At 40.6% G+C, this 26,433-nt stretch overlaps 2 protein-coding genes across 3 annotated transcripts in view; one reads left to right on the forward strand and one right to left on the reverse strand.

The window, feature by feature from the left end:
• SLC25A28 (solute carrier family 25 member 28) overlaps nt 1–16,282 on the reverse strand; it is a 29,691-nt gene extending 13,409 nt beyond the window's left edge. Inside the window, exons 1-2 of one of the 2 annotated variants that reach the window (XR_006960927.1) lie at nt 15,907–16,282; nt 9,068–9,454 (exon numbers count right to left, since the gene is read on the reverse strand). Coding sequence is in view for 1 of the 2 variants with exons in the window: in XM_047073277.1 (XP_046929233.1) it covers nt 15,907–15,957 (51 nt within the window). In the remaining variant the exon portion in view is untranslated. Of the gene's footprint in view, nt 1–9,067; nt 9,455–15,906 lie in introns of those variants that run through there. The other variant, XM_047073277.1, reaches the window with a different exon arrangement.
• Nucleotides 16,283–16,570: 288 nt separating this feature from the next.
• Nucleotides 16,571–26,433, forward strand: part of ENTPD7 (ectonucleoside triphosphate diphosphohydrolase 7) — a 45,791-nt gene continuing 35,928 nt past the window's right edge. The window contains exons 1-3 of the mRNA XM_047073287.1: nt 16,571–16,655; nt 16,913–17,015; nt 18,148–18,330. Coding sequence (XP_046929243.1) covers nt 17,008–17,015; nt 18,148–18,330 — 191 coding nt within the window. The 5' untranslated portion in view covers nt 16,571–16,655; nt 16,913–17,007. The remainder of the gene's footprint in view (nt 16,656–16,912; nt 17,016–18,147; nt 18,331–26,433) is intronic.

Here is a 26,433-nt window from a genome sequence, read left to right on the forward strand (position 1 = left end):
TCCCAGGTGATGCTCATGCCATCAGACCCTGGAGCACACTTTGAATAGCAAGCACCTAACCCACCCTGACTATCTGACGTCCCACCTTCAACACATCTGCACATGCTGCCCTACACCTTACCAACCCTTAAACTTCCCTAAAAAAAAAAAAAAAAAAGGAGCTAACAGAGAAATAACCTTCTTGGAGATATTCCTTAGAAGCCCTCAATAGCTCCCATACCTGCAGCTCCTCAGTCAGACATTGTAGGATTTTTTCTCACATTCCTAGGACCATTGCTTTTCATATTCTCTCTTCTCTACTGTCTTTATTTTCTGCCTCTACCAATGAGACTATTCATTGTCTCACTATCAAGTTTCATCTATTTTGTTTAATAATAGAAACCTCAAGTTTTAGTTTGGAGCTATAAGTCCAGCTGAAGTCCATATTTCCCCCAGCTTCCCCTTCAGCTGGTGTTAGCTGTGTGACTAAGTTCTACTTCATGGGATGTGAGTGTAAGTGGCATGAGACATCTGGGTTCTGCCTTTAAAAGGAAGATTATGTCCTCTGAGTATTTTCTTCATGTTCTCCCTTCTTGTCCTTTACAATACAGACCCAGAAGTTGTTAACCATTTTTGGCCACATAGACAAGGCCTATACCTTAGGTGGGCAGAGCAACCGGTTGAAGAAAACTGCTGCCTTTTGGGCAGTAACAGTAATACCTTTGGACTAATCACGTTCTGGTACATGAGAGAACTCGTTTAAGCAGTTGCTGTTAGTTTGAATCTTTGTTTACAGTATCAGGTTTATATCCTGATACATGTTCATCCCGAGAATGCATTTCACCCTTTTTTCTTACCAAAATTCTCCTTCTTGAAGGTCCAAAACAAGTCCCACTACTTCCAGCTTATAATACCCTCTTTCCCTGAACTGCCATTCCACATGACTATATGAGGTATAATACAGAATGAGATGGATTCCAGCAGCCACCCGTGCAAATAACACTGACTTCTTTACAGTTACTTAAAGAGAAATAGATTCCTAAATTATGAAGAGTAGACCATGAAAGCTGTAGGAATTCAGAGGTGGGGCAGTCACTGAGGAGAGAAGGGATAAGAAGATATGTGTTTGAGCAGTTTAAAACTGGAGAATGTACACATTTCCAGGGGGTGTGTGGGGAACAGTTTCAAGGGAATCAATTTGTTATTCCATGTCTTCTGCATCTTTCCTAACATTCATCTTTCTGAGAAAGCAGTTGAGGCAGCTCTCCTTTCCTTCCTCCTGTTTCTTAGTCTGTCCTCCCACCTTACAAAAGGAAAGTGTGTCTTCACCTGTCCTTCGTCTTGGTATAGTTCATTGTCCTGGTATGTACAAACCTCCAGGTAGCTAAGCCACCAGGTAGTCCTGGTGCCAGCAAGGCCCCCTTCAATCAAGGTACAACTGTAGATTTCATGTGTTTGTCTGACTTAAGTATATTTCCATTAGGGCAAAACATGTCTTTAGGAATGGATATTTTGGTCCTTGTGGGATAGTTGGGGTACATATATATTGTACAGTGGCATAATGGGTTTTTAATTTAACCACAACGTATTATCAAAGAATACATTGTTTCTGAGGGAGATTCTCTTTAGAATAAAGCAAAAAAAGCATAATTAAATGTTAAAGGCAGTAGTGCCTTATTTCACTCAGTTGACACATCATGGCAAGTTCTGTGTCTTATCTATCTTGGGACAAGAATATTCAAGATTTATAAAAATGTGTGCTGGGAAGAAATGATATGCTATAAATATAGTACAGTGTTCCCTCTCTGGTCAGAAGCAAGAAAGCTGAGTGATGCTCTTCATTTACTCATGTCTCAACTTTGGTCTTAATTTTACATTTTGCATAACTTCTAGAAGTATAGGGAAAGTACCTGTTTAATTTTCACAGATCGACACCATGCCTTCAAGTAAAAGGAAATATGTTAAAGTAAATTCATCTTTTGTTTTTTCTTGAATATTCATGCTTGTACTAAAAACATTTTCTTTTGTCAACATAGAGTATTGGCTATACCATTTCACACACACTAGGATGGCTATAATCAAAAACACAGAAAATACGTGTTGAGTCTACGGCCATACCACCCTGAACGTGTCCGATCTCGTCTGATCTCGGAAGCTAAGCAGGGTCGGGCCTGGTTAGTACTTGGATGGGAGAAAATACGTGTTGACAAGGATGTGGAGAAATTGGAGTCTTTCACACATTGCTGTAAAATGGTTCAGTCACTTTTGAAGACAGTTTAGGAGTTCCTCAAAAAGTTAAACAGAGTTACCATACGACCCACCACTTCACTCCTAGATATATCTGAAACAATTGAAAAGAGGTACTTAAACAAGTACGTGTACATGCTTATTCCATAGCAGCACTTTTCACAATAGGCAAAACGTGGAAAGGGTCTAAATGTCCATCAATAGAATGAATAAACAAATTGTGTATATACACACAATATAATTCAGATGTAAAAAGGAATGAAAGTAGTGATCTATATATACTACTACAATGTGAATCAACCTCAAAAATATGTTAAGTGAAAGAAGCCAAATGTGATTCCACTTACATGAAATATCCAGAATATGTATGTAGCTGCACAGAGATAGAACAGGGATTGGTAGTAGTGATGAGACAGGAGAAGCTGCTTGATGGGTACAGGGTTTCCTTTTGGGGTGATGAAATGGTTTGGAAGTAGGTAAAAGTGTTGGTTGCATAACGTGGTGAATGCACTAAATGCCACAGAATTGTTCACTTTAAGATGGTTACTTTCTTGCACTCCTAGGTGGCTCAGTCAGTTAAGTGACTGACTTTGGCTCAGGTCATGATCTCACAGTTTGTGAGTTCAAGCCTTTCATCCGGCTCTGTGCTGACAACTCAGAGCCTGGAGCCTGCTTCAGATTGTGTGTCTCCCTCTCTCTCTCCCCTACCCCCTCCCCTGCTCATGCTCTCTGTCAAAACTATACATTAAAAAAAAAAGATGGTTACTTTGTTACATGACTTTCACCTCAACTTTAAAAAAACAAGATCGGCTAGCACCCAACAGATGAGCTGAATAAACTAGTATCTTGTTATCCTCTCAAATATTTATGCCTGACTCCAAACAGCAGCTCTAAACCACTTATACAACTCCTGGATTGCCTGCCTCACATCAAGTTGAAGAAAATCTACCTTGGACAAAAGTGAAAGATCTGGGAAATGATTGTTAATGGATACAGACTTTCTTTTTGGTCAGTGAAAATGTTTTAAATTTATATCGTGATGGTTGCACAATCCTGTGAATATACTAAAACCCACTGTATTGGGTGAATTTTATGGCATGTAAGTTACATCTCAATAAAGCTGTTCTTAACAAACTAAAAGGTCTAATTGGGATACGTTGAAGAGTATTTTCTTTTGGAACTTGGGTTTCATCAGCCTTTAAGCAATAAACTGTAACCCTTTGCACATCTACTTTGGAGGGGGGGCTAGTTACTGCAATCACACTATTCTTTTTTCTTAAAGCTTCTCCTAAGGGATCTTATTTGTGAAAGAAAAAAAAAGCCAAAACAAGGAAAATTACTAATTTTGATCTAAGGAAAACATAATCTCATCTGTGGCTCACAGGCAAAAATCCAGAAAAATTACTTTGCTTCACTGGTTCTTGTCTAGGAGGAAGTTTCTGTTTAATTCATACTCAAATTGAGTTGAAACAACACAGGAAAAAAAGTATTATTTGATACAATAAATCCATATTTACTCTTCTTTGGGCACCAATCTCCTTAACTGCCACTCATTTTCCTCCTCATTTATGCATTTCTATCATGCCCTTACTACTGTGACAGAAACATGTAAATTCTGTAAGTAATCCCCTCAAGTAATTATTTTTACACCTTTCTGTAAGCGCTGCTGCCCCCAGGGCTGTTTATTTCCAGTAGATGATGCAGTAGATAAAACTGCACTCATAAAAGCATCTACTTATGTACCTGGTAAGACAAAATGTACCCCAAATATAATTTCAGATATAATGCCCCGAGCCTTAGGAAACAGTTTCATTTAATAGAATTACCATCTCCTGGGGCACCTGGGTGGCTCAGTTGATTAAGCATCTGACTTCAGCTCAGGTCATTATCTCACAGTCTGGTCTGTGAGTTCAAACCCTACATCGGGCTATGTGCTGACAGCTCAGAGCCTGGAGCCTACCTCACACTGTGTGTGTGTGTGTGTGTGTGTGTGTGTGTGTGTGTGTGTGTGCCCCTCCCCCACTCACACTCTGTGTCTGTCTCTCTCTCTCTCAAAAAATAAATAAACATTAAAAAAACAAAAAAGAGGGGTGCCTGGGTGGTTCAGGTCATGATCTCACAGTTCTTGGGTTTGAGTCACCCCATGTCGGGCTCTGTGCTGGCAATTCAGAGCCTGGAGCCTGCTTCAGATTCTGTGTCTCCTTCTCTCTGCCCCTCCCCTACTCTCTGTCTCTCTCAAAAATAAACATTAAAATTTTTTTAAAAAGTCTTCTCAGATGGTGACATGTCCTTTTAATTCTGTCAAATAATTTTAAACTTACTGTTTAAATCTTGAAATTACAAATCTACATATAATATTTTTCTAATTTCTACCCATCTATAATGTCTTCTTAAGGGACTTTAGCATGACCTAAATAATTGATATAGGTCTTTGTTTGCAATCAACAAGAAAAATTATGAAACACAACCAATGTTTTGGGGTTTTTAGCTCCAAAACCAGAATGGCTTTAAGTGACAGAGAAACAAGAACAATTAATAGTCACTTGATTAGTCACTTGACTTTGGTGTTATTTCCAGAGACTGAGAAAGAGATTACTCAATTGAGTAACATGTCCTTTTGCAAATGAGATAGTACCTAACCCTTTAACAAAATTTAAGGAGATGGAAAAATTGTGACAAAGATTCGGCAAAATTCCATTCATTCACTTACCTGGTTTTCGTTTTGTTTTGTTTTGCTTGCATTCGCTTATTTATGTAAAAAGGTTTCTTGATACTTACCTATAATAACAAAAAATAGGAAAAGAATTGGTGATGGACTCCATCTCACTCTACCAAAAAATAATAGTCATCTAATGATCCATGATGTAATCTAAAATGTTCTAAAAGCCCCATCCATCTACTAAGAGGTATATTCCAGTAAAATTTTACTTTTTGTGTAGGTAATTATTCATCAAAATCTGATATTGTTTTCATAGTCCAATTCAATCATTATTTTCCTGATGCCCCAGACTGATCAGTTCCCCCATCACATGCCTCAGGTCCTCTACTTTGTAGAACTTAGATAGTTGTAATTTTGCATATGTTTATAAAGTTATTTCATTAATGTCTATATCACATTAGATGGTAAACCCCATCAGGGCAGGAGCATCTTTTAACTTTCTCCCCCCCGCCCCCTGCCTCTTTATATCTTCAGAATAGCATTGCACTTCAAACTCTGTGAGTACTTGGTAACATTTATTTGAATAAAAAATGAATGAGACATTTGTGGATCTTAGGCCTGAGCTGCTATGTCTCCCCTTAGGTGGTGGCAATGACTCATCCAGCAAGTTCCAGTACCCTCACTAGCTCCCTCCAGCCCAAGGCCTAACTCTCCCAGGTGTCCTGGCAGTTGTAGCCAGGGACACCACCCAACAGGGTGCTCGAAAAACTCATCCCTTTCCTGATCTTGGCATTAATTCTGGGAAGCACTCTTGGAAGCAACAGCCCTACAGTGAGTTCGGGAGCCAGGGCTGGAAAGAGAGCCCCTGTTACTACTTGTAAAGGTTTATTAAAAGGTCACATTTGAAATAGGATCTTAAAGATGAGAAGAGTTAATTAAGCAAAGTCAGACGGGTGGGGGGCAAAAGGGGTAAGGGAGGCAAAGCCTTCTGGACAAGGAGAATGTCATACTGCCTAAGTCCTGTAATTAGAGGATTAGGCCAAATGACTTGGGGCAGGGGGAAGCATAGTTTTGAGATGAGCCTGGGGTTAATTAGGGGCCAGACCATGAGAGGCTCTGAAAGTCATGTTAAGGGGATCAGTTTATATCTTAAGAAAAATGGGATCTCACTGCAGAATTTTAAGTTGAAGTGAGATAACATGGTCCACTTTGGATTTTGAAAAGGTCGCTGTGGCTGCTGTGAAGAAAGATTGAGGGCAGCAACCCTGGAAGTTGAGATATTATTCTTATTTTATGGATAAGAAAATGAAATTAAGTGAATATGACTTCTTCAAGGCCACACAGCTAGTAAGTGATGAAACCAGGTCTCAAACACTAGTCTGAAAACTTAACCACAGTCTGTTGCCTTTCTAGATCAAGGTAATAAACCACCAAAATAGAGTTAGTTAAAATGATTTTTTTTTTTTTAAGTTAGAAACAAGAGCCTTATCTCTGACTCATCCTGACTTTACCTTGGTCACAATTGTCAGAAAATGAGAAGCAGGAGGGTAGCACAGGGTAGCTGAAGTTCCATGACATGATCTAAACTTCAGTTACCTCTTCTGTAAAATGGTAATCACATGTATTTTATTGGATTGTTTGAGGTTTCAATCAGAGAAAGAATAAAGTTGTTACTCTAATATCAGCATATAGTTGGAACTCAGCAAAGGTTGATTACTATCATTATAATTACCTGATTTTACTTTTTGACTGCCATCTAGCCATCACAGAAATCACTGGCAACATGTCACCTAGCTGCCAAGCAAGAAACCAAGATGACCATGCCCTTTGCTTGTTTGCATAACCTGTTGCTAGACTAGAGCACCAAATGTGGGATACTGCACAAATAAGCCTTCTTTTTTCTCCTAACAAGAATATCCATACTTTGGGTCCATGTCATGTGTGTCCTCAATTATTGTATGCACTTCGTACCATAAACAGTAGATTTAAATATCTTTAATTCCTTAAATAAAATGGCTAGAATTGCAAAACTTTCCTTGAATATTATCAGAGAATGTAATGGTCTATTATCCATGACATACAAAGAAGATAAGCTGTCAGCAAGGGACGAAGCTTGGGGTATTTATCTAAGTAGATATGATGTATTTTTACTGCTCTGTGGCTTTGAATCTTTCATAAATATGGGATATATTCTCAAAGTAACTAGCCACAGTTATGGAGGCAACAACATTACCAACAATAAAAACAACACCATCATTCTCAACAAACAAGTTGTGGCTGCTGATGTCGGCCTCAAACCCATGAACACTGAAGTCCTGATTTATCAGTGTGATTTTCCTGGCTGTCCTCCAGGTGTGATTCCCATTTTTACTCTTTTTTACTACAGGCATCTCCCTGCCCACCCACCCCCATTTTTTTAAAGTCTATTTATTTATTTTGAGAGAGAAAGAGAGCACACGAGCAGAAGCAGGGCAGAGAGAGAGAGGATCCTAAGCAGGCTCTGCACTGTCAGCACAGAGCTCAACGCGGGGCTCGAACTCACAAACTGCAAACTCATGACCTGAGCCAAAGATCAAGTCAGATGTTTAACCAACTGAGCCACCCAGGCATCCTACATTGCTGACCCTCTTAACTGGTCTTCTGCCTTACCCAATCCTTGTTTTTTCATTGTCTCTTCTTAATTAACGAAATCTTTCCCCTTCATCCCGTAGTCTTCCTTGCTTTTACAGCTTACTCATTACAAACTAACGTATAAAAGCCCAGGAATTTACATTAACTGCACTAAAAGAGATAATCAAATATTTTAGGTAGTGGAAAGTTATCCTTATAGTAACAAAGGTAAAACTGTTTCACCTTTGGATTTCAATCCTTCCCTTTGAGTTACTTAGTGGGCTTCTGCTGCTTTAAGCCCAGCACCGTGCTGAGGATTAAAAAGGATGAGAGGCAGAGAGTGCAAAAAAAAAGGAATGAAGTGAAGTCCTCCTCTGCAAGAAACCTGCATTTGCTGGTGAGAACAAACCCATGCATGCCTTATACAACAACGATAACAGCGAACTTTTAGGAAGGGCTTACTGTGTGCCAGCTAATGTATATGTTATTTCTTTTAATCCTATGTGGTTGTATATTAGTTATCTACTGCTCTGGGACAAAGTACTACAAAGCATAGTGGCTTAAAACAGCAATACACATTTATTATCAGTTTCTGTAGGTGAGGAATTTGATTAGTTTAGATGAGTGATTAGGACTTGGAGTATCTCAGGAAGTCGTAGTCAGGATGTCAGCAGGGTCTGCAGTTACATGAAGGCTTGACTGCGGCTGGAGAATCCATGTCCACGATGACTCACTCACACAACTGTCAAGTGAATACTGCCTGTTGGCAGGAGGCCTCAGTTCCCCTCCACGTGGGCCTCTCCAGAAAGCTGCTAAGGGTCCTCATGACATGGTAGCACATGGTACCACATTCTTGGCAATTATTGTCTTTTTGATTATAGCCGTTCTAGTGTGTATGTAGTGGTATCTCATTGTAGTTTTAATTTCCATGCCCCTCATGACTAATGATGTTGAACATCTCGTGTGCTTATTTGCCATCTGTATATCTTTTTTTTTTGTTAAGTGTCTAAATCTTCTGTTTATAATTGGGTTGTTTGTTTCCTTCCTTATTATTCAGTTTTGAGGATTCTTTTTATGTTCTAGATACAAGTCCTTTATCAGATATATGATTTGCAAATATTTTCTCTCCCAGTGTGTGGCTCATCTTTTTATTCTCTTAGCAGTGTCTCTTGAAGAGCAGATCTTGGTTTGAATGAAGACCAATTTTTTAAGTTACTTTTTTGGATCTTGCTTTCACTGTTGAATCTATGAAATCTTTGTTAAACTCAAGGTCAGTAAGATTTCCTATTTTTTTTCCTTTACAGGCTTTGCAGTTTTAGCCCTTAAAGACTATGATCTATTTCAAGTTAGTTTTTGTATGTTTTATGAGGTATTTCACTAGCTGTCAGTTTTTTATTTAACGATATTTCTTTGAGATATTCTCATATCAGTACATAAAGAGTTTCCTTATTCATTTTTAGAGCCAAACTCCTGTTCTGATGGAGATTATATTCAAGTTGTAAGGAGACAGACAGTAAACCAATAAGTAAAACATACTGTATGCAAAATGGTGATGTAGGAAGTGTGGGTGGGAAGGACAGTTACCATTTTAAATAGAATAGTTAGGGTGAGTCTCACCGAGAAATAAATATTTCAATAAGGACTGAAGACAGCAAGGCACTAGGTAGGGAGAGCGGATTATAATAACTCTGGAGAAGGGAACAGAAATTACAAAAAACATAAAGGAACAAAGGACCTATCATGTTCTCGAAACAGTAAGGAGGCCCATGTGGCTAAAGTAAAGTAAGCGAAGGGAATAACAGTGAGAAATGAGGTTTGAGAGTTAAGAGGTGTGCGTGTTGTAGGTTATGAGGACTAGGGCTTTTACTCTGAGATGAGAAGCCACTGGAGAGTTTGGAGGAGTGACATGACCTGGCTTATGCTTGAGAGGATCACACCAGTTGCAGCATTCAGCGTAGCCTGTGGGGGCAAGGATAGATACAGAAAGATTAGTTAGGAGGCTAACACAATATTTCAGGAAGAAATAATAGTAGTTTGGACCAGGGTGTGGCAATGAGGTTAGTGAGCGATGGCTAGATTCTGGACACATTTTTAAAGTAGTGCCAACAGGAGCAAGGCACAGATTAAGGATAACTCCAAGATTTTGGGCCTAAGGATCTGGAAGAATGGAAGGGTTTTTACCCCTTTGCTAACAGTGTATTATCAGACATTTTAATTTTTGCCAGCCTGGTAGTTGAAAAATGTTATCTAATATAGTTTTCTATGTTTTAGTTGTGAAAATTATCCAACATACAAAAAAAATGGAAAAAATAATACTCATTTCATACTGACTTAAACAATAAAAGATATTTGTTAGCTCATATAACTGGATGTCCAGAGACAGAATGGAATTCAGGTTTGGTTTGACTCAGTTAATCATGTCATCAACAATCTAGGGAGTGGAGGGGGTGGGGCAGAGAGAGAATTGCTCCCTCAAACACTCTCTTAGGAAAGCCAATAATTTTTTTTATTTGTCCCAGCAAATATTTCTTTGTCTGGAATTTAACTATCTGGCCACTCCTGACAAAAATGGCTGTGGCCAAGGGATGGGATTTTGCATAATTTTGCATGTCCCACCCCTAAAGCCAGTGGTCCCCCCCCTAGAGCCACCCCTAGAGAGTCGGAATCCTCAAATGCACAGGGGCTAGGCCTGGATAAGGTGCCCACATCCAAACTGGAATGGATACCAAGAGTTGGGGATCAATACCCATGCCTCCATCGCAAGTACTGTGGGCATTTTCGAGTTTGCCATACTGCCCCCCACCTCTCTTGCTGGCATCTCTGAAGAGTAGCCTTTCACTTCTCTCAATGACCTGTGCCATTGATTTCCTGCCTCTGTCAACTTTTCAATCATCCTCCTTGTTAATTCACATCCTGCAGTTGCTATTATCTTTTTGCACTGCTATGCCTTCATCCCTCAAAGTACTCCAACACATGGCTATAGTGTCTTCAGACTTTTGCTGAAAGTATGGGGTCATGGAGAGGATTATAACATAGCACGGAACTCAGAGGTGAACCCTAGAAGTCAACAATATTATCTGAAATTTCCCTGACCACCTCGCTTTGGGAACTGCACTGATTTAAAAATATGTCTGGAAATTGATAGTTTTGCCTTCAAAAGGTGGAGCCTAATGGCCCTCCCCTCGAATGTGGGCTGGCTCTTAACAAACAATATTAGCAGAAGTGAAGACGCTTGACTTCTGAGGCTAGGTAATAAAAGGGGTGGAGTTTTTACCTGGCACTTATTTTCAGCTGGCTCTGGGAGAAGGGAGCTGCCAGCTGCTGTTTCATGAGGAAACTCAAGCACCCCTGGGAGAGTCCATGTGGAGAGGAACTGCGGCCTCCCACCAACAGCCAGTCCCCTCTTGCCAGGCATGTACGCATGCCATATTAGAAATATATCCCTTGGCCCTAGATAAGACTTCACATGACCCCGACTGACATCTTTATTGCCACCTCATGAGAGACCCTGAGCGGAACTGCTCCCGAATTCCTGATCCATGGATACTGTGAGAGATAATCATGCTTATTGTTGTTTTAAGCTGCCAGGTTTTGGGGTAATTTGTGATGCTGCTATAGAAAAATAATGCAGAAACTCCCTCACGGGCCATTCTCTTCATTCTTGTCTATGGGCACCTTGCACAGGTCCCCCTTTTTTTTCATGTATTTTTCTTTTTTCTTACTAGGGCTCACCAAACCTAGTCTCTAGAGGGAATGCTCAAAATCCTGTATTTTAATATGCAGAGTAACTAGAGTCTTCTTGGTCTAAACCTCTCCCATCCAGGCTAAATCCAGGGGATCCTACTTTCCATAACCAAACATACCATTAAGCTCCAAAACCTAGCTACTCTGTCTTCCTACCAGGCCAACTGGTACCAGGTCCACTCACACAGCTGCCAGCTTTTAAAACAATTATTCTTGCTCTGATAGAAACATCCATGAGCAAAGTGGTACAAGAGCAGAGAAAAAGAAACCCCTAGGCTCACTGGGGGAGCTCACAGGTGACATGTGGGCTGGGTTTTGAAGAAGAAGTAGGATAGGACTTCATTTGCTAAAGAAGTGAAAGAAAGTCATTTATTCAGAAGCAATAGCAAGTACAGAGGCTCAAAGGTAAGAGAAGGCATAATCCTGAGAACTGTAAATATGTCAGGGCTGTGGGTGAGAATACCTGCTGGGGAGTTCAGAGGATGTTGGGGGTTAGATCATATCACGCAGTGGAAGCCACATATATCAGTTAGTAGAGTACAGGTGACAGAACTCCCTGATTCAACTGACTTAAAAAGTAAGAGCAGGAATGAATTTAGTATCTCAAATAATAAGTCCATAGGTAGGGCTGCTCCTGGGTTGGTTAAGTTAGCAATGATGTCAATGATGTTACCAAGCACCCAGGATTTTTCTGTGTTTCTATTCTGTTATTCCCAGGCTTCCCACAACTCCCGCCCCGCCCCCCACCCCTCACCTTATGGTTGTAAGATGGCTACAGAAGCTCCAGCCATCATATCCTTAAGATTTCTTCTGGGGATAAGACCATGGGGGAGGGAAGGAAGAAAAAAAACAAGAGAGAGAGGGAGGGAGCCAAACCATAAGAGACTCTTAAAAACTGATGGGGCGCCTGGGTGGCTCAGTCAGTTGAGCGTCCAACTTCAGCTCAGGTCACCATCTCGCGGTCCGTGAGTTCGAGCCCCGTGTGGGGGTCTGGGCTGATGGCTCAGAGCCTGGAGCCTGCTTCTGATTCTGTGTCTCCCTCTCTCTCTGCCCCTCCCCCATTCATGCTCTGTCTCTCTCTGTCTCAAAAATAAATAAATGTTAAAAAAACTGAGAACAATCTGAGGGTTGATGGGGGGTGGGAGGGAGGGGAGGGGAGGGGAGGGTCGGTGATGGGTATTGAGGAGGGCACCTGTTGGAATGAGCACTAGGTGTTGTATGGAAACCAATTTGACAATAAATTTCATATAAAAAAAAAGATTTCTTCTGGGGGTAGAAAAGGGGCTTTCTCTTCTCATTCTCATTATGTCAACTTTTTATAATCTTTTTAAGTTGGGGAAAACCTCTCCCAGAAATGTTTTCCCTCCTCCCATTCCTCCCAACAGCTGGCTTCCCTTCAGTATCCTTGGTTAGAATTGCATCATATGCCCAGGCTCAATATTTGGTTAGGGAGTGGAACACCATGATTGACTTAGACCCTTCACGGTTTACTCCTTCTGGCTGGGGCTGAAGCTTAGTACTCTTCAAGCATATGGCCAAGCATAGCAGTGCGGTTACAAGAATAAAATTGGGATTCTGTTAATAATGTGGAAGAGAGATTGTTGGCTTTTTGGGTAGGCAGTTAGCAGAATCTGCTACACCACGCCAAGGAAATTGAACTGTATCCCATTGGGATGGGGAAACACAAGGATTTTAAGATAGGAATTAGCATGATTATATTTCACTATATCAGAATGAAGGGGCACTAAGGAGAGGCATGAGCCTGGATGCAGGGCCACCAGCTAGAACGCTTCATCAGAAGATTTTGCAGAGGATTTTGGGCATTTGAATTAAGAACAACTAGTCACTAACTGGATGAAATAGGTGTTGTGGAGGAAAAATTTTTCTATGCCCTTCAAGATTCTTTTGGCTGATATAAGAATTAAATTGACATGAGACAGATTAACAGTAGAAAATCAAATTTAATTACATACATATAGGGATCCTATGAGACTGTGAGGCCCACAGGTAGTCAGGCAATTGAGGCTTCTATGCCATTCTGAGTTGGGACGTCAAAGGGAAGGAGGACAATTCACAGGAAGATGAAAAAGAGTAAATGTTTGGTAAACAAATGTTTGCTGGGCCACACAGAAAAAATGGGACACAGAGAGGAATTCTAATAAACAGACTTTGCTAAGTTCCTCTCTACCACACCTGGTTCATATTATACTGTAGTTATTTATGCTGATAGCTCCCGTCCTGGAGCAGGTCCTCTCTCCAAATTCTTTTAGGCATTTGTTGGGGGGGGGGGGGTGGATTTTGAAAAGTTCTTCCTGAGTCTTCTGTTTGTTAAAAATAATCAGCATAAAATAATCCACATATGAAAGAGACACATTTTGGGGTGGCAAATTTTGCTCTCCTACAGCAGAAAGGAAGTAGAAGGAAGAAATCCTAAAATGACTTGCAAATTTCTGCTTGGGTGAATCACACAGTAGTTCATCAAAGTTAGAATATGACTGGAGGAGGTTTGGGTGGATAAAGTAAGAGTGGAGAGACTATGAGTTTGGTCGTGGACAATGAGGTGTCTACATGGCACACAAAGAAAGATGAGTAAACTTGGAAGGGAGATTGAAGACCACAATACTTCAACTCCTTTAGAGATTAGGGCAGGATGGAGTATGGAATGAAGGAGAACTAAGGAGAAATAAAGTGATATAGACAACTGATACTGAGCGTGGGACTGGTTTGGCTGATTTTACTCACAGCTGGGTCAAGAAGTCAGGGACTTCTTGAGAAAATTGTAAATGTAATTGTAGATAAGTCTTTAAAAAGCAGTTAAAGACCTGTTTTGAAATACGGATTTCTGTAATTGGTTTCAACATGTTGAGAGTTACAGCAAATGAGATGGGGAAGTGATCTCAACCTACTTTTTTTGGCCTCCTGACTGGAAACCTCAGAACTCAGCCCTGTGAGCTGTTAATCAGATAAGCATTGTGGGCTTTTGTAAAGAATCATGCTCTACAAATTACTGAATGCATATGGACTTACTGAAGGAAGTATTATCCAAACGAAATGGGCAAAGAAAGTATAATGAGATGTTGGGATTAAAATGTAGGTTTCTTTCTGTTTTATAACAGTAGTTATGAAATGTAAGTTATAAGATGTTTCAATGTACCTTCAAGCTCTAATATAGTTAATAAATCACATGAATTAATTACTGTTTAAAACATAACATAAATAGGAACTCCATTCCACTCAACAATACCTGTTTAGTGGACCACTGGAGTTTGAAATATACATAGGTTAGACAATACTACACAGTTGGCAGGCAAACTGAAGAATTAAAAAAATATAGGGTACCTGCCTGGCTCATTCAGAAGAGCACATGACTCGATCTCAGGGTCGTGAGTTTGAGCCCCATGTTGGGTGTAGAGATGGCTTAAACAAGTAAAACTTAAAAAAAGGAATTAAAAAATATATATTCCAAACATTTGTTAATTTTTTCCCCATGTCTACCTGAACCAGGCTCTGGCATAATAAAAATATCTGATATTTGTATGATTCTGCAGTTAATCCTAACTTTATGAAACTATTCTACCCAATGTGATTTCTGGGGGCCCCGATAAAATATAACACCTGAAGCAGAGTAGGGATTGAAAGACAAAGAAAAGAGAACCAAGAATTGAAGGGAGAAAGGCAAGTTAGGAAGCCCATCCAGGCTGGCAGGGTAAAGGAGGTAAAAAAACAACAGTGGGGAGAGCCTGAACATACAAACTGGACAATGTCAGACCATATATGACGATTAGCATTGTGACCTATAACCTCTATAGCAATCATTCCAGAGTTCTCACTACTGTTCAATTCTCTTCCCTACCTTCTAACTCAGGACCAAATATGAGAAAGCCAAATATGTTCTCCACAATCACATAAGAAGCCCTGCTCCTAGTAAACCCACCACCGACTTCCCCATGCTAACACTCTCAAGTCAGAGCATACATGAAACCTTTCTTTCTTCTTTTTTTTTTCTTCAGTTTAAGCTTTCCCATTCCCCTGACAGCCTTTGGGTCTCTGCCAGACATGAATGATGGTGGTTAACTGCCTTCTATAGCAGGTGTAGAATAAATAGCCTCTTTTTTAATTTTTAATCTCATTTGGGTGGTCTTCATTTATTTCCAGTCATTCACTTACTTGTCATATATTAGCTGTGTTGTGTGCCAGGCAGTGCCCAGCATTGCTGTGGAAGCAGATAGTCTCTGCCTTCAAGCATATTCTATTGGAACAGACAGACACATAAATTGTAATTCAATATGGCAAGAGAAACAATAGGTATATATGACGGGGTTGTAGGTCAAGTAAAACTTTTAGGGGAGGTGACCCTTAAATTGAGAGTAGTAAGGGATGAGTATGCGTTGGGTTGGCTAAGTTGGGGGAAGGATATTCGAGGCGGATGGAAGGGTGGAGGAGGTCGAATGAGCAAAGCTTAAGAGAGCAGAAGCCACAGATAGATGTGCATTTCTGAGGTATAATAAGGGAGGTGAAAAGCAGAAGCTGCATGGGAGGGTCGTGGACTGCCACGTATAAGCCACATTTGTAAGGACTTGGACTTTATCCTGTACAAACGGCTCCCTCCTGGAAATGAGAGAAACGGCTGGTGTAAGCAAGGAGGAAAAACATTGAGGAAACATTACCTTTGTATGTATTACTGTAAGGTCCGGGAGAGCAGGGGCACAGCGGCTCATGTATGGCACACAAACATTCAATGAATGCTGAATGAATAGATACAAGCGCTTCGGTATAGACGATGTGGTCTCCAGTTTATGCTTCTCTAACAGGACAAGACAAAGAGGCCAGGGCGCGAGTCTAGGAGGCTATAGCGAAGGTTTGATTCCGGAGATCAGGGCTGGTGGACACAATACCTCCAACTGGTTGTGGGAAAGGGATGCACTGCTCTCGCGGCCACTCCAAGATCCACCCACCGGAGCTGCACAATTCTGGAAGCTGCAACGTAGAAAGCAACCAGCTAAGAAACAGCACCACCGCCGAGAGCGCAGCTGGCGCAGAGGATCCACCCACCGCTCGACACAGCTCACCTGTGCGCCCAACGCGGGTCTATCGAGGCGGAGCTACGGCACGACGCCCTTCCGGATTGGACGCGCTCGAAATCCCGGGGCGGGGATTAGAGGCCGAACGCTCTTGGGGATTGGCCACTCTGGCGAAAGGACGTGGGGCTGGAGGAGCAAGTTCGCAGGCTGCTCCGGCTGGGTGGAGGGTGGGCCATTCTCCGCGGTTCTCCTGTCAGTCATTGGCTCCCTGCGGTTTCCTTGGGGACGTGGCGCCGCCGCCCGCCCAAGGTTTTTTCCGGCTGGACTAAAGGCCTTGGGGAACCGCTCTGGACCGAGCGGAACGGTGCCAGGGGAGACTGCGGGACTCTCGACCCGTGAGTGCGAGCGCGGGAGGGCCGCGGGGCTGGGAGAGGCGGGGAGGGGGAGTGGGTCTTCCAACCCCCGCCACCTGGGGAGCGCCGGTTCCTCGAGAATGCCCGGCTCCCCGGGAGCCGGCTTAGAGTCAGCTGGGCCCCAGGAACAAGAGCGGACGCATCTGGAGTAGGTGGGTGGGCGCCTTGGCCTTCCCTCGGAAGTCTAGTCCTGTGGGCACTGCTGGAGGTAAGCCTGAAACCCAACGAACTCTTAACAGGCTGCAGACTTAGGAGATGCCTGAGACAAGGAGACCCATTTCTCAGGGCAAAAAGAAAAGGAGGTGACAGGCACTGAGACCACTGAAGGGATCCCATGGCTAGGTAAGGCTGCACATTTTCTCCTCAGCTAGGGGCTCAGTTGGGGGTGGCAGATAGGTTGAGGGGCCCTGGGAGGTTTTTACAAGTGAGGTTTGCCCTAGTGCTGCATCTGGACTTTGCAGCTTCCTCGGATGGATGGGGAGAAGATCAAAGTTACTTTTTTTTTTTTTTTTTTTTTTAGGCAAATGCTACCATAGTTTCTAGCCCATAACTCCAGGGTGGTAGACTGAGTGCTTGCTCAGCTCCGGAAAGTGCTAAAATGTAATGTTCTTTCAGATTTCCATTTGAGTGAGGCTGTGTGCTTTTTGAGGAGGTTAAACAAAGATTTTGTTTGTTTGTTTGAAAGTAGACCGAGGTCCTTTTGAATCAATATAGGAAGTGAGATTCATAGTTGAATATGTATATCCATATGGTGTGATACTCTGGAACTTCCAGAAAAGATTAATGTGGATCTACATGTACCAAATGGAACACTTGTCAAATAGAGTAAGTGGGGAAAGATGCAGAACAGTAGGTACGGTGTAAAACCAGAGGAATGAGATACACACATGCATATTGTCATATCTGATATATATTTATACTCGTGTAAACATAGAATACCCCTGGAAATATACGTAGAGACAGGGTAGCAGTGCTTGCCTTTCAGTAGGAAATGCTAGGTTAAGGCAAAAGACTCATTTTTCACTATATATCCTTTTAAACTTGTTTCATGTGCATATATTACCTATTAAAATATTTTTTAATTAGTTGAATAAATATACAGATTATCCAGTTTTTTGACATCATTCTTGGTGGGAATGTTGTAGTTGCTCTGATTCTTCAATGTTGTGAGGTTGACCAGGGAGACTAGTGATCTTTTCATAAACATGAGAACTCTAATTCTTTGAATTATACCCAAAAGTGCAGACATTGGGAAAAGAGAAGATAAGGCTTTTCTGATTTATAGTAGAAGCACCATGAATCATATAGGTCCTTTTCTAAAATTTGAGACTAAAAGAACTTCTATAGACTGGTGGTGGCATAAATTTTTGCCTTTATCAGGAAGGGCTTTAATACAGTTTAAAAGCCTTTTTTTTTTTTTTTTTTTGGCACTCAGATGTAGAGACTTTTCTTACTAATGTTTGTCTCATTTCAGGATCAGTTTTTCCTACCTCTGCCCAGCCTCCTGGTACTTCACTGTGCCCACAGTGAACCCATTTCCCCGCCAGAGGGTGGCATTCCTAGGACTCTTCTTCATATCCTGCCTCCTTTTACTTATGTTAATCATGGACTTTCGACATTGGGGTGCTTCATTGCCACGAGATAGGCAATATGAAAGGTGAGTCAACCTTAGATCACTTTGATCAGACTTGGCATTGAAGTCATATTTTGACATTTCACACAGTACTACCTTTGACCCTTTTGGGGGAATACTGCACTTTGATTAGTAAAATTGCATGCCACTTATTACATAAAGAAGATCTTAAGCTCCATTTTGGCAGGGTTCACTTTTGATTCAGGAATGCTGATGTTGCATTTTAACCATGAAAGGCGTCTTTCTATATTCTTGTTTTGGTGGACTGACTTAATGGATGCATAAATGTTTAGGACTGTTATGTATTCTTTTTTTTTTTTTTTTTAATTTTTTTTTTTCAACGTTTATTTATTTTTGGGACAGAGAGAGACAGAGCATGAACGGGGAGGGGCAGAGAGAGAGGGAGACACAGAATCGGAAACAGGCTCCAGGCTCTGAGCCATCAGCCCAGAGCCTGACGCGGGGCTCGAACTCCCGGACCGTGAGATCGTGACCTGGCTGAAGTCGGACGCTTAACCGACTGCGCCACCCAGGCGCCCCAGGACTGTTATGTATTCTTGATGAACTGACCCTTTATCATTATTAAATGACTCTTTTTATCCTTGATTATATTTTTTGGCCTGAAATCTACTAGTCTGGTACTAATATAATTACTTCAGCTTTCTTTTGAGTAGTGTTAGCATTATAGATGTTTTTCCATCCTTATAGTTTTAGCCTTTATTTCTTTATATTTTATATCTATCCAGTCTTTTTATAAATAACTGCTTTTTATCCAGTCTGAATGTCTGCCTTTTATTTGAAGTGTTTAGGCCATTTGCATTTCATGTGATTATTGATTATGCTTAGGTTTAAATCTGCCTTGCTGTTTGTTTTCTGCTTGTCACATCTTGCTCTTTGCTCTCCCTCTTTCTCTCCCATCTTTTAAATTGAGTACATTTTATTTTATTTATTTATTTATTTATTTTTTAATATATGAAGTTTATTGTCAAATTGGTTTCCATACAACACCCAGTGCTCATCCCAAAAGATGCCCTCTTCAATGCCCATCACCTACCCTTCCCTCCCTCCCACCCCCCCATCAACCCTCAGTTTGTTCTCAGTTTTTAAGAGTTTCTTATGCTTTGACTCTCTCCCATTCTAACCTCATTTTTTTTTCCTTCCCCTCCCCCATGGGTTTCTGTTAAGTTTCTCAGGATCCACATAAGAGTGAAAACATATGGTATCTGTCTTTTTCTGTATGGCTTATTTCACTTAGCATCACACTCCAGTTCCATCCACGTTGCTACAAAGGGCCACATTTCATTCTTTCTCATTGCCATGTAGTACTCCATTGTGTATATAAACCACAATTTCTTTATCCATTCATCAGTTGATGGACATTTAGGCTTTTTCCACAATTTGGCTATTGTTGAGAGTGCTGCTATAAACATTGGGTCACAAGTGCCCCTATGCATCAATACTCCTGTATCCCTTGGGTAAATTCCTAGCAGTGCTACTGCTGGATCATAGGGTAGGTCTATTTTCAATTTTTTGAGGAACCTCCACACTGTTTTCCAGAGTGGCCGCACCAGTTTGCATTCCCACCAACAGTGCAAGAGGGTTCCCGTTTCTCCACATCCTCTCCAGCATCTATAGTCTCCTGATTTGTTCATTTTGGCCACTCTGACTGGCGTGAGGTGATATCTGAGTGTGGTTTTGATTTGTATTTCCCTGATGAGGAGCGATGTTGAGCATCTTTTCATGTGCCTGTTGGCCATCTGGATGTCTTCTTTATTTTTTTTTTTATTTTTATTTATTTTTTTTTTTTGGGACAGAGAGAGAGCATGAACAGGGGAGGTGCAGAAAGAGAGGGAGACACAGAATCGGAAACAGGCTCCAAGCCATCAGCCCAGAGCCTGACGCGGGGCTCGAACTCACGGACCGTGAGATCGTGACCTGGCTGAAGTCGGACGCTTAACCGACTGCGCCACCCAGGCGCCCCTGGATGTCTTCTTTAGAGAAGTGTCTATTCATGTTTTCTGCCCATTTCTTCACTGGGCTATTTGTTTTTCGGGTGTGGATTTTGGTGAGCTCTTTATAGATTTTGGATACTAGCCCTTTGTCCGATATGTCATTTGCAAATATCTTTTCCTATTCCGTTGGTTGCCTTTTAGTTTTGTTGATTGTTTCCTTTGCTGTGCAGAAGATTTTTATCTTCATGAGGTCCCAATAATTCATTTTTGCTTTTAATTCCCTTGCCTTTGGGGATGTGTCAAGTAAGAAATTGCTGCGGCTGAGGTCAGAGAGGTCTTTTCCTGCTTTCTCCTCTAGGGTTTTGATGGTTTCCTGTCTCACATTCAGGTCCTTTATCCATTTTGAGTTAATTTTTGTGAATGGTGTAAGAAAGTGGTCTAGTTTCATTCTTCTGCATGTTGCTGTCCAGTTCTCCCAGCACCATTTGTTAAAGAGACTGTCTTTTTTCCATTGGATATTCTTTCCTGCTTTGTCAAAGATGAGTTGGCCATACTTTTTTGGTCTAGTTCTGGGGTTTCTATTCTATTCCATTGGTCTATGTGTCTGTTTTTGTGCCAATACCATGCTGTCTTGATGATTACAGCTTTGTAGTAGAGGTTAAAGTCTGGGATTGTGATGCCTCCTGCTTTGGTCTTCTTCTTCAATACTACTTTGGCTATTCGGGGCCTTTTGTGGTTCCATATGAATTTTAGGATCACTTGTTCTAGTTTCGAGAAGAATGCTGGTGCAATTTTGATTGGGATTGCATTGAATGTCTAGATAGCTTTGGGTAGTATTGACATTTTAACAATATTTATTCTTCCAACCCATGAGCACAGAATGTTTTTCCATTTCTTTATATCTTCTTCAATTTCCTTCATAAGCTTTCTATAGTTTTCAGCATACAGATCTTTTACATCTTTGGTTAGATTTATTCCTAGGTATTTTATGCTTCTAGGTGCAATTGTGAATGGGATCAGTTTCTTTTTTTTTTTTTTAATTTTTTTTTTTAAATTTTTTTTTTCAACGTTTATTTATTTAATTTTTTTTTCAATGTTTTTTATTTATTTTTTTTTGGGACAGAGAGAAACAGAGCATGAATGGGGGAGGGGCAGAGAGAGAGGGAGACACAGCATCGGAAACAGGCTCCAGGCTCCGAGCCATCAGCCCAGAGCCTGACGCGGGGCTCGAACTCACAGACCGCGAGATCGTGACCTGGCTGAAGTCGGACGCTTAACCGACTGCGCCACCCAGGCGCCCCTGGGATCAGTTTCTTTATTTGTCTTTCTGTTGCTTCATTATTAGTGTATAAGAATGCAACTGATTTCTGTACATTGATTTTGTATCCCAAGACTTTGCTGAATTCATGTATCAGTTCTAGAAGACTTTTGGTGGAGTCTGTCGGGTTCTCCATGTATATTATCACGTCATCTGCAAAAAGTGAAAGCTTGGCTTCATCTTTGCCAATTTTGATGCCTTTGATTTCCTTTTGTTGTCTGATTGCTGATGCTAGCACTTCCAACACTATGTTAAACAACAGTGGTGAGAGTGGACATCCCTGTCGTGTTCCTGATCTCAGGGGGAAAGCTCTCAGTTTTTCCCCATTGAGGATGATATTAGCTGTGGGCTTTTCATAAATGGCTTTTATGAGGTTTAAGTATGTTCCTTCTATCCCAACTTTCTCGAGGGCTTTTATTAAGAAAGGATAAATTGAGTACATTTTAAATATTCCATTTTATCTCTTGTTGGCTTAGTAGGTATAACTCTGGGGATTTTGTTTTTATTTTTGTTTTTATCTTAGTGGTTGCTTTAGGGTTTATGGTTTATAATATACGTCATTAACTTACCATAGTCTATCTTCAAGTAATATAATTCCTCTTCCCGTGTACCTCTTTACCTTTTCCCCTAGGCCTTTGTGCTATTATTGTCATGCATCTTCCTTCTACATATGTTATGAACTCCACCATATATTGTTATTTTTTGCTTTAAACATTCAGTTGTCTTTTAAAGAGATTTCAAAAATAAGAAAAAAAAGGCTAGTATATTTACCATTTCTGGGCCTTTTCATTCTTCTGTGTAGTTCATATTTCTACCTGGTGGGATATTCATTTTGTCTAATAGATTTCCTTTAACAAGTCTGGTAGTATGAGTTTGTGGTTGGTGAATTCTTTCACCTTCTGTGACTAAAAAAGTCATTTTGCTTTCTCTTTAAAAATATTTGTTGGGGGGTGTCTGGGTGGCTCAGTTGGTTAAGTGTCTGACTTCAGCTCAGGTCATGATCTCACAGTTTGTGGGTTCAAGCCCTGCATCAGAATCTCTGCTGTCAGCATGGAGCCTGCTTTGGATCTGCTGTCTCCCTTGCTCTCTGCCCCTCTCCCATTTGTGCAGTCTTTCTCGGTGTCTCTCAAAATAAATAAATAAACTTAAAAGAAATTCATTGGGTATGGAACTCTAGGTTGATCTTTTTTTTTCCTTTCATTACTTTAAAAACAATGTTACACTGTCTTCTGACTTACATTCTTTCTGAGGAGAAGTCTGCTATAATTTTTAAATCTTGTTCTCTGTACATCAAGTGACTTTCCTCAGGCTGCTTTTTAGATTTTATCACTGGTTTCAAACAATTTGACTGTAATATACCTTGATGTAGTTTTCTTTATGGTTCTTTTGCTTATGATATGGTCATAATTGGATCTATGGATTTATGTTTTTTAATCAAAATTAGAAGAATTTTGACCATTATTTCTTCAAATATTTTTTCCTTTCCTCTTCCACTTTTCCTTTGGTGTCTCCAATCACATATATATTGAACCATGTGAAGCTTTTTCACAGCTCATTTATTTATTTTTTTTAGTCTTTTTTCTCTCTGTGTTTCTTTCTGGATATTTTATATTGCTGTGCCTTCCAGTTCATTAGTATTTTCTTCTATCAAGTCTAACTTACTGTTAATTCCATCCAGTGAGATATGAATACCTTTTTTTTTTTTTTACAGAAAATACATCTGAATTATTTGATATACATATATATTTTTTTAATACTTATTTTTGGGAGAGCGCAGTGAGGGAGAGGCAGAGAGAGGGGAACAGAGGATCCAAAGTGGGCTCTGTGCTCACAGACTGACAGCAGTGAGCCCAATGTGGGGCTTGAACTCACAAACCGTGAGATAATGACTTGAGCTCAAGTTGGACGCCCAACTGACTGAGCCACCCAGGCCCCCCATTATTTGATATAGTTTTAATGCCTTACCAGTTGCATTGAAGATCTATATTCCTTTATAACAGTGATTCATTTTGCTATTTTTTTTTAGGTTAATTTCTGATTAGGCTACAAAATGAAATGATGACATGTTGTGTTCATCATCAACTTGATTTTCTCTGTATTCCTTCTCAGACAGTATCAGGAGACTTTGGATTATAAGTGACAGTCAAACTGACTTAAATGATAAGATAGTTTATTGGCTCACATGACTAGAAGTCCAGGTGTAAAGGACCATAATAAGTTCAACATTGGCTGTCAGGATGAGAATCTCTGTCTCTGTTTTCTACAGCATCCGCTTACTGAATTGTTGCAAAACAGCAGCCAGTAGCAACTAGGGCTACATGCATCCTCACTCATGTCCCACAGGAGAGAAACAGGCCTTCTGTGCTCTTGTATATGAATGAAGAGGACCCTTCCTGGAAACCTCCAGCAGCCCTTTCCTTCTATCTTTTCTGGTCAGAATTGGGACCTGTGATCACTCCCTTAATATTTCTATGTTGTTCTGTCCCCAGGATTTCTCATTTCCAATTCACTTTGGTCATTCATTCGTTCATCAAGCATTTATTGAGCAGCTGCTATGTGCTGGGTGATAATAGGTACCAGGACATGGAGATGTTGGTACCTTTTCTCAAGATGTTTATGTTTTCAACCTTTCCTTCTCTAGTAGCACTATTCATTTATATTTATTTATATTTTTTGTTCTTTCTTTCTGAAGAGAAACATTTGTTTAGATGACTATAGTTGTCAACAATTGGCCTTAAGAAGCCTGTTAGCTTCAGAGAACTAAATCCATAATTTGAGGGTTTTAAATGCTTATTGAGATTTTCTTGACACACTTGAGCACAGTTTTCCACCGGAAGAAAGTGAGGTATCATTATGGAATTCTGTGTAGGTTAACATGGCTATAATAAAGACTGTTAGAGAGTGAGTGGTGAGCTATGTGGCTGGAGAGGTAGATCACGCTGGGCTTATTAAGTCATTTGAGGGGGTTTAGACTTCTTCTTAAGGGCAGAGGGAAAGCTTTGAAAGGCTTTGAAGAGTGGTATGATTGGAATTGCTTTTTAAAGAAAACTTACTTTGGGGCACCTGGGTGGCTTAGTCTGTTAAGCATCCAGCTATTGATTTTGGCTCAGATCATGATCTCACAGTTAGTGAGTTCAAGCCCCATGTGGGTTTCATGCTGACAGTGTCAGAGCCTGCTTAGGATGTTCTCTCTCTCTCTCTCTCTCCCCCCTTCTCCCTCCCTCTCTCTCTGACCCTCCTCTGCTATACTCTTTGTCTCCAAATAAATAAATAAATAAAAATTTTTAAAAAATAAGGAAAGCTTACTTTGGTGGCATTGTGGGATAAACATGAAAGGAGGGAGATGGATAGGAATACTCAGTACAGAGATGATGGTCGCCTGAACTTGGATGGAAGCAACGACAACGGAGAGAAGTAAATGCATTTGAGGGATATGTGGGAGATAGAGTGATCTGATAGTTCCTGTCTATTATTATGCCCCAGGTGGCCAGATCTGATAAATACTTAGGTTGAATTAATAGCAACAGATTAACTGCAGAACTAAGGGACACACAGACTAAGCCTGTAGTTACTTTACCAAAGTCCTAATAACCCATAATGCTCTGGTTGAGCAACCAGCAGCTATATAGCCTAGAGCTCCTATTCTTTAATGAAAGGTTATATGCATATTGCCACAAATTACTATATATCATCACCTTTCACTCATGGCAGCCCCTTTTGGAATTTGGAAGCAAACATTCGTTGGGAGCTTGCTGTGTGTATGACACTGTTGTAGATGCTAAGGTACAAAGATGAGTAAAACGTGGCTCCTGAACTCATCGGGTTCATAATCTAGTTAGGGAGGCAGATGTGAAGGAATAATTATTTCCCAATGAGAGAATAGTTTATGTATAACTATGTAGAATCAGGAACAAAGTTAAGAATCAGAGGTTAGTCAGAAGAGGCCCTGAGTAACTAAAGTTGTTATCACTAAGTTCATGAACTACAAGCTCATGTTCTTTACTGATAAGATAGGCTTTCCCATAGACTGTGTTTGCTTTTATTTTACACACTGTTTTAATTAGCTTGGTTTTCTCCTGTCTCAGAACACAGCAGATAAACAGCAAATTAGATGGTGGTAGTAGGAAGGATGTGCTAGTCATTAGATGTGGGCACACTGATGACAATAGTCAATAATACCCTAACAAGTGAGGCAGGAGAAAGGAAATTTATTAAAAGTTGACTGAATAATTCAAAATTTCTGCAGACCATTTCTATAGTGTTAAGCAGTTCTACACATTTTATTAAAACTTCTCTATTACAAATATAATAATTGTGTTAAATCAGTGATTTTCAAATTTTATGTATCTAAATCATTGGGGATCTTTAAATAATGCGAATAATTGAACCCCTTCTAAAGGTGATTCTAATGTGCAGCCTAAGTTGGGAACCATGCTGTAAGTTTCAGTTATACTTATTTGGAGAGGAAGTATTGAGGTGTAGGGGAAAGAGGATTAATTTTAGAGCTAAACAACCCATCGTTTAATAGTTGGGTGACCTTGTGCACATCTTGTATTCTGGAATCTCATTTTCTTTTTTTTTTTTTTTTTTTTAATTTTTTTTTCAACGTTTTTTATTTATTTTTGGGACAGAGAGACACAGAGCATGAGCGGGGGAGGGGCAGAGAGAGAGGGAGACACAGAATCGGAAACAGGCTCCAGGCTCCGAACCATCAGCCCAGAGCCTGACGCGGGGCTCGAACTCACTGACCGCGAGATCGTGACCTGGCTGAAGTCGGACGCTTAACCGACTGCGCCACCCAGGCGCCCCTGGAATCTCATTTTCTTTATGTGTAAAGTAGAGGTACAAATGCCTGCC

The sequence above is a fragment of the Lynx rufus genome, unplaced genomic scaffold, assembly GCF_022079265.1.
Source record: "Lynx rufus isolate CCGP_SWC_20201006 ecotype Redwood Valley unplaced genomic scaffold, mLynRuf1.p SCAF_11, whole genome shotgun sequence".
NCBI classification, from domain to species: Eukaryota; Metazoa; Chordata; class Mammalia; order Carnivora; family Felidae; genus Lynx; species Lynx rufus.